This window comes from Mya arenaria, chromosome 16, assembly GCF_026914265.1.
Source record: "Mya arenaria isolate MELC-2E11 chromosome 16, ASM2691426v1".
Lineage (NCBI taxonomy): Eukaryota > Metazoa > Mollusca > Bivalvia > Myida > Myidae > Mya > Mya arenaria.
In genome coordinates this window covers 41205927-41218130 of record NC_069137.1, presented here as the reverse complement: position 1 = coordinate 41218130, position 12204 = coordinate 41205927, and the positions used below count along the sequence as shown (strand labels likewise).

The following is a 12204-nucleotide window of genomic DNA, read 5'->3' as shown; positions in this document are numbered from 1 at the left end:
CTTGACGGCGGAATATGCAATATGCATGGAAAGTGACGACGGGAAATGTATGGAGAGTTAATACGGGATAAGTATGGAAAGTGTTGACAGAAAATGTATGTAGTATATTGTATTATGGAATGCTGGTTGAATTCCTTGTATCAAAATATATTCAATGTATAAATAGTTTTAATCTGTCTGAATTAATTAATTCATCTAGCAACCATAGAATGGGCAGAACACAGGCCGGATTCCATAGACATTAAATTGACGCTTGGTATATTAAGTTGTACGCCTTTAGTAGAAAAAAGGGATAAAATAAGAAATAGAAATTACGGTTCAGTTCACCTTTAAGAACATGTTTCTGTCATTTGGTTCATACAAAAACACCATGAATAAATTTGGTTTATTATTTGTTAAAGGCAGATATAATAAATTAACAAAACGTTAATAGTAAGATATACAGTGAGTTCGGTAAAGAATATACTAGAGTATGTACATAACAAGACAATTCAAAAAGTGAATTAAGGGTCTATATTTCGTGGAATCTTGAATTCGTGTATCACCCAACCCACGAAAACCACTAACATTAATGGCTCTCGAACATTTATGATTTCACAGTAATGTTAAGAAAATGCATTGCAGGTCGATTATATTCTGCAATTCCATCCCTGTACATATTTGTGAAATCCATATGTGAGTACATACTCCAATAGGTAATGTCCTAGACAACCATGTTTGTCATTATGCCTAAAAACAAGGAAACGAAAGCAACCTCAGATATATGCCGGTACATCAGTATAAACAGTTCGTAAACTTTTAAATAATAGTATAAATTAATTGTAGTGTTGTAACTTGTATTTTGTATATCCAAGTTTAAAATTATTACCAGTGTAGTGAATAAATGCATAGATAATAAAGATCCCAAAGTGTGAAATCTTAAAGTTAAACTGTTAAATTGAAATAACTACCCGCCATTCAATTACTACTTGCAGCGTAGTTAAATAATAAAATTTCTGGCATTGTAAACCGTCCATATACATCCCATGTTATTTCGATGGAATATTGCCAAGGAGTTCCGAATGGCATTGAATTTGATAATAACTATCATGACGTCGTCCTTAGTAAAATTGCATAAATATGAAGTTGCATGAATATCGCGGCTCAATCGTTTAGACATTAATTTATTTTACTGGTAAAAATCGAAGTCACTTTATCATTTTAACATACAATTACAATTAACCCTTTGCATGCTGGGTAAATTGTCGTCTGCTCAAAAATGTCGTCTGGTTTATTCTAAATTTCTTTCAATTTACTTAAAACTTTGGGGATATATTGACTGAGTGGCAAACAGCTTGGAACCTGACCAGGCGCCGAGTTACTCCGTGTCTGGTCTGGTCCCAAGCTGTTTGCAAAGCCTTTAAAATTGCCATCTGCAGCCTAAGGGTTAAATACAAAAAAAGAGCATGATAAAGCAAATACAAATGCGTTAGAAATTTAAAAGTGTATTAACCACTCTCTGATCGAATGTGTATCTTCACATAGGCGTTATGGTCTGATGACATTGTTCCTTCAACAACCACATCTTCGTATTTAGCAATAACTGGAACCATTCTCGCACTTTTAAACTTGTCTATTTTATACGTGAGACTGTCAATGGGTTTATCCTTTATCATTTGATCAAATAGTTGTATGTCAATATCTTTGGAATCTGTGGTAATCCCAACCCCAAGACGGTTTTTGTAAAAATCGAAGTTGAAAGGAGCCGACCATAAAACAACAATCTTCTTATCTGGGTTGTTTTCGAAAGTATAGCTCAGTATTCCATGCGTCCCTTTCGCTAACCCCCATGTTTTTCTTGTAGCTACAAAGTCACTAGAATTAGACTTCAACACAAGTGGTGATTGCAACACACTTCCATTCACAGCAAAGATGGACCCACTTACCAAGTTATATTTGGTGTCATTTTTGATATCCATCACAGTGGATACCCGATAGTTATTCGATTTGATTTCGTCAATGACCTTTGAGGTCGCCGCTAAACCCGGACTAAGTAGGCCTGGAAACAACAACAACAACAAAAAATATTAAACCATATTTGTATATTTACACCTCAACTTCCATTCCTTATATGATCTGCCTTTCGGCAATTGCGTTCATCAATCGATAAACGCAACATCTTCGGATATGTTCGAGCGCAATTCATCGCATAACATTATACATGAAAATTATTGATCTTGTTATTGTTTGTACTGTGTCAGCAGGTCCCGTAAAATATAAATCAACATTTAAGAAAGTGTAAATTCATAATATTTTACATGTATTGTTGCTATAAGTGTTTAATTTTTACGTTTAAAAGTGATATCAAGTGGTTGATCTTTTCCCGCGTTATTGTGACGTCATTTGAAAAAATGTTTCCGGTTACAGTCGGGTCGTTCTAATTACAGAATGGGTAAGGAAGGATTAATGAATGGTTTTCTTTAATGAAATTGAGTATTTTATTTTTAGCAATTCTTGAATAAAATAAGGAACTATTGGTGTAAATATAAGTAATGAATTGCGGGATCGATGTCATTATCGGGGTATGAACGCAATTTGGCTGGTCAAAGTACGCGTGGAGTCCTTCGGACTCCACACACTTTGACCAACACAATTGCGTTCATACCCCGATATAATTTGCAATTTGGCTGGTCAAAGTACGCGTGGAGTCCTTCGGACTCCACACACTTTGACCAACACAATTGCGTTCATACCCCGATAATGACATCATCTCCGCAATTCATTCCTTAAATGAAAAAGATTTTTTATTACAAAACCAGCATTTTATACTACTGTAAACGGCTAATGTTAGTCAGCTAATGGAGTCGTCCGTCTTTCAGATTTATGTTTCTCTGGATGACCTTCTGTTTAGGGTTACTGAGTTATCCTAGTTTTATATTGCATATATGTACTTTCCTAAACATATTTATTTAACAACGATTGTGAGACAAGTTATTACAACATTATATTAATCACTCTCGTTGGCACGATTTTACGCGAGAGTGTGGTCTTGTGTTGTGGGGGAAACCGGAGAACCCGGAGAAAACCCACTTTTTCGGCTTGGTGACCACAAACCAAACTCGCATGCGCCCAAGCCGGGAATCGAACCCGGGTCGCCTAGGTGAGAAGCGAGTGCGCTAACCACTGCGCTAACCGGACAACCGCATATATGTACTGAGTTGTTTGTGAAGTGTTTTGCGTTTGTACCATGCGTATGGTTTGTGATTGTCTGTTTTTGTGTTCTATATCCTTGCCGTTTACCCTGTGCCATTAAACGGGTCTTATGTTTCTTCAAGTTAATGCATACATTGGTAACATTTACCATTTTCGTCTTGACTTAATTCGGGAGTGTTGGGATAGGATTGAGGTTGTGCACAGAAGCTGGTTTAAATCCCCAGAAAATTTATTTTACTGACCGTTCAAAGGCGGTACTTAACAATCCTTGATAAACACACCTAGTTTGTTAATAAAGTATATATGCACTGTGTTGTTTGTGAAGTTTTGTGCTGTTGGTGTATGTTTCTTGTTTGTGATTTCTTTGTTTTTGTGTTCTATGTCTTTGGCGTTTACGCGGTGTCATTAAACGGGGTTTATGTTTAAACTTTTGGCTACTGAGCTTGTTTCTGTAGTTTTATATATATATTACCATACGGCAGCGATTGGTTATATCTATAATAGTGTGACTTCTTTAAGCTCTATTACAGAGTGAAAACTTCTAGTCGACCTAAACAAATACAAAAAAAATATTACATTTATCACAAACAATGTGCCAATTGTTCAGACTTTTGTTTTAGAAAATAATGTTATTAACGTCATAATTGTGAACTTCAAAAATGTACTGCTCTGGAAGTTGAATGGATACAGGTTTATCAGCAGTATTTCTAACAAGATTCGACAACTGTTCCAGTTGTACTTGTTTTATTTAAATATATGAGCACATTATGTAATAGTTCACATTTAATAGTTAACAACGATATCGTTAATCACGTTGTTAACTTTAACAAAGTTCTAAAAAATCGGCTCAATACGACAATCTCTTACCTCGTTACATATAAATCATTTACTATAATCACTACGTTGTTTCTCATGTCAAATTTATCACATTTACATAAAACAAAATACTGCTTACTGCTTGCCATTTTTCCTCGAATTTCTCCAGATTAAAATTTGTCAATTCCGAACAAGGCTTGTATTATCTAAAGGTCCTCTTAATTAAGAACCCTGTTGAAAGTTTTATGCTCTTTAATAGCTGATTTAAAGTTCGGATGTGACCTGAGCACAAAGTGGCCTCTCGATATATTGTTTTATATTCAAGGATGTAATATATTTCCTCCATCTCAATCATTATGTAAGTGCTAATTCAAGGCGAACAATACGTTAAGTTACGGGATAAGTAGGTGACCCCGTAACGTACATATCATGTCAACAGCCTCTTTACATGTTTAAGTGTTTCAATTGTTCATTGGAATCGGAAAATAGACGCCATTTTGGTACAATATAAATTTGGTGACCCAATATGGAAAATCATGGGATCACCGCGTGACCAGTCCTTGACCAATGGCGTTGCGTCATTTATGTTGAAGGCGTGATATAGGTTTATACAAAAAAATATTCAAGTTTTTTTTAATGAATTATTATATTCAACTCATTTGACTTTAAAAATCAATACAAAACATCAAAAACCATGACTTGTATACAGATAAAAAAAACATAAGCTATATTTTGGCGCTTTTATAACTGTTGAATTAATGTCCGCGAAACGTTTAGTTGAAAGCATCATATATTAAAGCTGCACTCTCACAAATTGACAATTTTAACAACTTTTTAAAAAAAATCTTGGAAAGAGCAATTTTTTGTGTAAATATCTGCAAACCAATGATATAAGATTGCTGACAAAAAATCAAATCGTAGATTTTCATATTTCCTTTTGAAAAATACTGTTTTTTGGCTTAAACTGTTACAAACGGTTTAAGAAAATTGCATAAAACATCACTTTTTGAACTTAAATATAAAAATCTGCAATCTGCTTTTTTGTCAGCAGTCTTATATAACTGGTTTCCATGCATTATGACAAAAAATTGCTAGTTCCAAGACAAAAATTTAAAAAACTTGTCAAAAAGTTCAATCTGTGAGAGTGCAGCTTTAAGGCTAATTTTGCATTAAAATAAAAACAATGAATACATCTATCAAGTGTAAATCTATTTTCTGCAATTGACATTTTAGGTCAAACCCCGCTGTTAGCTGATGTATGAGTAGTGGGTTCCTTCGTTCCTTAGAGTTGGGATCCCTAATCATTAAAGTCCTTGGGGTTCACCTATTAGTTTATTATAAATTGTTTTATCATTATGTTTCCTCAAGTATATGCATTCTTTGATAAGATTTACCTTTTGCGTTTTTATTTTATTCAGGATTGTTGGGATAAGAGTAAGGTTGTGCACACAAGCTGGTTTGGACCTCCAGTAAATTTACATTTTACTGACCGTTTCAAGGCGGTACCTAACAATCCTTGATAAACACACCTAGTTTTTATATAGAATATATGCAATGTGTTGTTTGTGGGGTTTTGTGATGTTGTTCCATGTTTCTTGTTTGTGATTTGTTTTATTTGTGTGTAATATGTCTTTGGTGTTTACACTGTGCCATTAAATGGGGTTTATGTTTTAACTTTTGGCAACTGAGTTTGTTTCGGTAGCTTTTCATATAAATATTCATGTGGTTGAACTGCAGTTGCGGATGTTGCGGGATGAGTCGAAAGTACTGTCGTTGCGAAAGTTGTCGGGAAGAACGAGTTAAAAATAGATTACCCGGCGTTTTGTTTTGGTCCATCGTCGGATATCCCCGATACCAACTTCGCTATGCTTACTTGTGTACTGTGGGCAATTTAGCTAGGAAAATCTCGTAATCATGAATAATTAATGAGGCAGTTTCATTGGTTCCGCAAAGAACCAGATGCTTTACGGTTGAAAAATATTCTGCCAATTGCCGGAGTTGAACCGGGTCCGCATTCTCAGTACAATAGAACAATAGTATTTGGCAGTAGTCAAGATCACACGGCCAAGAAGGCTAATACACTGAACAATATTTGAGTTTAACATGCAAAATCATTGGAAGAAGAGTTATCTCTCCTGCATCATGCATATTCATTAAAACGAGATTGTGTCAGTCAATTGTCCCACGGTATGTATGAAGTGTAACAGAAGAAAGTACACGGTATTGCCGACGATGGCTTTGGTCGTTCAAACCACCTTTTGCACTGAGGATGGCTGCCAGGGAGTCTAATGTGGCATTCCTGCCAGGGAGTCTAATGTGGCATTCCTGCCAGGGAGTCTAATGTGGCATTCCTGCCAGGGAGTCTAATGTGGCATTCCTGTCAGGGAGTTTAATGTGGCATTCCTGCCAGGGAGTCTAATGTGGGATTCCTGCTCCACAAATTCATTATAATGATGAGCCGTAATGTTGTTTCGCACTTGTTTTGGTCGTTCAAACCACCTTTTGCACTGAGGATGGCTACCAGGGAGTCTAATGTAGCACTCCTGCTACACAACTTCATAATAATAATGAGCAGTAATGTTGTACGCTTCCAACGCAACCTATTATATTTTTTTATTATTCTACGAAAGTACAAATGATAGTCTTGAATTTGTACAAAAAAGTAGTTAGAGCTATTTTTAAATGAATTTGTTGGTATATGTTACCTATTAAATTTTATTAAAATGTAAGAAATAAACGACGAAGACGAAGATCAATTTACTTGAAACAATGCACGAACTTCGTGCGCACTAGTACACTAGTACAATCACAATTACCAATCATGAAAAAAATATTTTTAATTAATTGGCACACGATCACACATGGATTTATAATTATGATTGTATATTGGTTTATATTAATAACCGCAATGATAGCCACGTGTAAAGCAAGTAAGTGCTTTGTAGCGTACATCTCACACACACTAAAAGTTTGTTTAATACAAACCGATTTCCAATTGATGGTTTGAACCCCCCCCCCCCCCCCACTTATTTCATGTTCAAAATATTTTGATAGCGTTTACGTATATGATCAATCTTGATACTCATCAATACATGATAGTGTTTAAAACAACTTGAACATTGCGTTGTATCTTTCCGTGTTGTCCCGTGGGCTTTGCTGTTTTTCCACGCCTTAAGGGGGATTTACGTAGACAACGATTCACTGATATACAGGAAGTCGCACTTGTCGTACGATTTACAGTTGCTACACATGACAAGTCGTGGTTCCGTGTGACATTTACAAGAACTGCGTGGGAGAATATTTGGAAAAAATGTAACGTGACCTTATATTTTTGCGTTTTTTACGTCGAAGTGCTCCTTGGTTGTGATAGGGTATACCGTAACGCCGCTGTAAAACAGATTATATTCTATGTATTTTGACACGTGTTCGTGTATCCAATGCGGAATTAAATGTATTTTAAGAGTGTAAAACATTTGTTTTATCTATCTAAACATACTAATCAATTTAAATGTTGTCCACGAACAGCCCTCGTATATTCCAATTCAAATCAGAATACGTGCAAAGAGTAATGACTTAACGTATCTGAAACAAAGTAGGCATCAGCATCACATGTTGTCCGTTCTTAAGATCCACTTTAACATAATTGAATTGTGAACTGTTTATAAGATTCCTACTTAGATGCACTTAAACATAGTTCAATTGTGAATTATTAATAAGATTCTTACTAAAGATGCACTTAAATATATTTGAATCGGGGATTGCTTATATAAGATGTCCACATACGATGCTTCTAAATATAAATGTGCTTGAAATTTTGAAAAAAAACGAATTACTTTGTTTCATTAAGTTGCAGAATTATGCTTTGTTACTATATTTGTTTAAGAGCTTGTAATATTGAAACTATTTTTTTTTAATTACGGAAAATAAATATCCTCGTTACATTGAAATGCAGGTTCTATAATATAAAGGACATTCAAATTGTCACGATTTATAAAGTTGGGATTGATAGTTGACATACAGTGGAGAAAATACTCTTAAGTACTTTTCCTCAATTTACATCAACTTATTCCGTGAACCAAGGACACACATATACAATTTATATAACCAAGTTATGCAGCTAAATCGTTTATAAATTACAATGTTTCAAAACAAATTCTGATACATTACAACGGAACTTATTCATATAACATGCTTGCTTTGTGCTTTGGGGCAGGCCTTGACGGCATTACATGGATTGCAAAAATGCCGACAATAATACTCGCTATTATTTGAAGAATATTTCAAATAATCGATAGGCAAATTGACATAAATTAAATTGAAATAGTATGTGTGCAATGGGATGTAATTCGGGTTCATTATTGCATGTGTGTTATAGGTATAACTGTTAACCATAAGACTCCCCTCGAAACCAATACTTTATATGACGATAGTCGTTATTCATTTAGTAGCATTGCTAATAAGCTACATGACCCACCTCAAAACTTATAATATCTATGACGTCACCCGTTATTTGTTTTCTGTCCATTGCTTGTCAGCCACATGTCAATACATATTATATCAATGACGTCACCTGTTATCCATTTTCATTTCTATGACGTCACCTGTTATCCATTTTAATTTCTATGGCGTCACCTGTTATCCACTATCTAGCAAATGCTTGTTAGCAACATTACCAACGTTAAAACGTATTACCTATATGACGTCACCTGTTATCCAGCAGCATTATCGATCTCAAAACCTATTATTTCTATGACGTCACCTGTTATCCATTTTCCATCCATTGCTGTGAGTTAAGAGTCTTTTCACTAGTATGTTCTGTTCAAAAGTTGCCGCTATTGATATATGTTAGAAGCGTGTATTAGTAGATCTCTGTAAAAACTGCATAGTCGTGTATGTGTTTAAAACATGATAAGGGATATGCTTAAACTTTTATTCAAAATCAATGCATACACAAGTAAAGCAAACATAAATTTTGAGTGATAAACCTTTAACTAACTCCTTAATAATGCATTTATGGAAATTTTTAATTACTAAAAACAAGATTCAAACAGTGTATTTAATAACTGAAAACGCAAACATATTTATTAATAGTAATTATAAATAATGCTAAAGAATTTACTGTGATCTTCTATCGTGCCATAAGGTAGAAATACCGTGTTTTCTGCACATTTCTTTCAAATAAAACTCGGTATCCTTATTAAGAATCCTTGTTCTCGATATTTATTCAATTTTATGGTAAATTAAACAATGGTACTAATTGTGATAAATCTTAATTGGGAGTAAGAGTGCATCTTAAATGGTTTATTGATTCATGACGTCGAACATAAAAGTCTTATATTGTCTAAGTAGTAATTAAACTATGTCACTGTGTATGTGCATAATGTGTCCTTATCATGCCCTGTTCTGATAATAGGTCAAATGATATGTGATTCGTACGAAGAGCTAAATGTGTACATGCTGCTAGTATGGGGAACTATAATAATGGATTCTTATGTGTCATACACCTGTTGCTTGTCACACTTCTGAAAACCTTGGGTTAGTTGGAAAATACATTATATCTTTTATATAATCTCAGTGACATAATATATACATGTATTGATATATAATGCTAATGAGAAATTGTATTCAAATATTTATACCTCAACTTCCTTTCCTTAAATGAACTGCCTTTCGGCAATTGCGTCTATCAATCGATGAACGCAACGTCTTCGGATATGTTCGGATCGCAATTCATCGCATAACAATATTCCTGAAAACTATTTATCTTGTTATTGTTTGAAATGTGTCAGAAGGTCCCGTGAAATATAATAATCAACATTTTAGGAAGTGTTATTTTTTATATTTTAAATGTATAAACCCAAAAAGTGGAGTGTGTGACTTGAAAGACAGAGAGGGTAACACGCATAGTGAAGATGGAGAAAAAGCAGGACTATTAAACAGTTTATTCTGTAGTGTGTTCACAGACGAGGACATATCAACTGTACCAGTTTTGAATGACAGGCCTAGTGACAGTGAGTTACGAGATATAGACATTACAGAAGAGACCATTCTGAAGCAGCTATTGAGTCTATTGAGTCTAAAGATCAGTAAATCATCAGGCCCTGATGGTTTTCACCCTAGAGTGTTGAAAGAGATTGCACAGAGCATCACACCACCTCTAAAGATCATCCGGAGATCTGCCAAGCCAATGGAAACAAGGCCAAGTGACGCCCTTATTCAAAAAGGGAGACAGAAGTTCACCAGGGAATTACAGACCGGTCAGTTTGACATCAGTACTCAGCAAGAGCATGGAATCCATCATTAGAAAGGCGGTAATGGACCACATGACGAGAAACAACCTGTTTTGTGACGAGAAACACGGTTTTGTACCAGGACGCTTATGCATGACTCAGCTACTGGTATGCTTAGACGAATGGACTGAAGCCTTAGACAGTGGAGATCCAATCGATACAATCTACCTTGACTTTAGAAAGGCATTCGACACAGTCCCGCATGAAAGACTATGCAACAAGCTTAGCAGCTATGGTATCAGAGGCAAGATTGGAACATCGATCAAGAGTTTCCTGCAGGGTCGAACGCAAAGGGTATCATTAAATGGTCACACCTCAGACTGGGAACATGTCACAAGCGGCATCCCCCAGGGCAACGTGCTCGGCCCTATCATCTTCGTCATATTCATAAACGACCTTCCGGATGCTTTAAGCAGTGTAACTCGAATCTTTGCTGATGACACAAAAGTCTTTGGAAAGGCAGGAACTGAAGAGGACAGATCCAGGCTGCAACAAGACATTGAAAGACTATCACTCTGGTCGGACACGTGGCTGTTGAAGTTCAACACAGAAAAGTGTGGCGTTATGCACCTTGGCAACAACAACCCACACCACAGCTACCAAATGAGGAACAACGAAGGCAGCTATAGGACTCTTGAAGAAACGAATGTTGAGAAATACCTAGGTCTTCACATCGACAACAAGCTGACCTTCCACAAGCATGTGAACCAGACTGTAAACAAGGCCAACAAAGTGCTAGGTCTTATCAGGCGCACTTTTGTCAGCCAAGACACTGCCATTATCAAGAGACTATACATGACAATGGTTCGGCCAATCCTAAAGTATGGCAATGCACCTAGGATCCAACAATTTGTAGGAGACATGGACAAACTCAAGAGGGTACAGAGAAGGGCAACCAAATTATGCAAAGACCTCAAAGACCAACCCTATGAAGAGCGCCTCAAGAAAATGAAACTGCCATCTTTATACTACAGACATGAGAGTGGTGACCTAATACAGGCGTACAAGAGTATTACTGGCAAAGACAGAATAAACCAGGAGAAGCTGCTTCCAAAGTCCAAACTGACAACAACCAGGGGTCACAGCATGAAGCTGGCAAAACAACGCGGTAGGCTCATCATCCGCAAGTTCTCCTTTGGTCTCAGGGTTGTGAATAACTGGAACGCCCTTCCAGACTTTGTGGTCAGCTCAAAAGACATAAAAACTTTTAAGAGCAATTTAGACATGTATTGGAAAGAACGACTGTTTGACACTCGTCCCACGCACGCGTCGTCGAGTAACTTTCCAAGAGGACCTGAGCGGGAGTTACAGGCAGCATAGCCTTTATCCTGTATATGCGGTATCACGGTATCACGGTATTGTTGCCAGTGTTTCAATTATACGTTTAAAAGTGATTTCAAGTGGTTTATCTTTCCCCGCGTTATTTTGACTACATTTGAAAGAAAGAAGCAATTGCCTTAGACTAAGTAGCAACTTAAAATAATAAAATTAAGTATTAACTTTAAGTTGCTTAAGTAGCTCTAAATTTAAACCAAAAAACGCAAAAGTTGAAAATGGACGCGCTATATAGCGATGTATTATGTAACTAAGGCTGTATATCATCAATTTAAATGGAATACACTCGTTCAAACCGAATTAAAACTAAGGAACAAATGAAAAAGGCGCCAAAATGAGAAGGGCGGACAACTGAACCTTTGGCAATGAGAAAGAGTTCCCTCCCTTAATAATTATTTAATTTCCTCAAAATTTGTTAAATTTTCGCTGTTCATCATCAATTTAAATGGAATATCACATTTATTGTAATTCAATTTGAAATTTGTTAAACTCGTTTATTAAAACTGAAAAAAAATCGGCAAGACTCATTCTTGTTTAAATAAATCTCTTATTGAATTTGCACCCCTGTAAT

At 35.8% G+C, this 12204-nt stretch overlaps 1 protein-coding gene across 1 annotated transcript; it reads right to left on the bottom strand.

Annotated features, from left to right (window-relative positions):
* Positions 1-406: 406 nt before the first annotated feature.
* Positions 407-4282, bottom strand: LOC128222275 (tereporin-Ts1-like). The gene is made up of 2 exons (XM_052931239.1): positions 4148-4282; positions 407-2038 (listed from the first exon to the last, which is right to left on the bottom strand). Exons 1-2 carry the CDS (start codon positions 4155-4157, stop codon positions 1488-1490), a joined length of 561 nt encoding a protein of 186 aa, XP_052787199.1. The 5' UTR covers positions 4158-4282; the 3' UTR covers positions 407-1487.
* Between the last annotated feature and the right edge of the window lie 7922 nt (positions 4283-12204).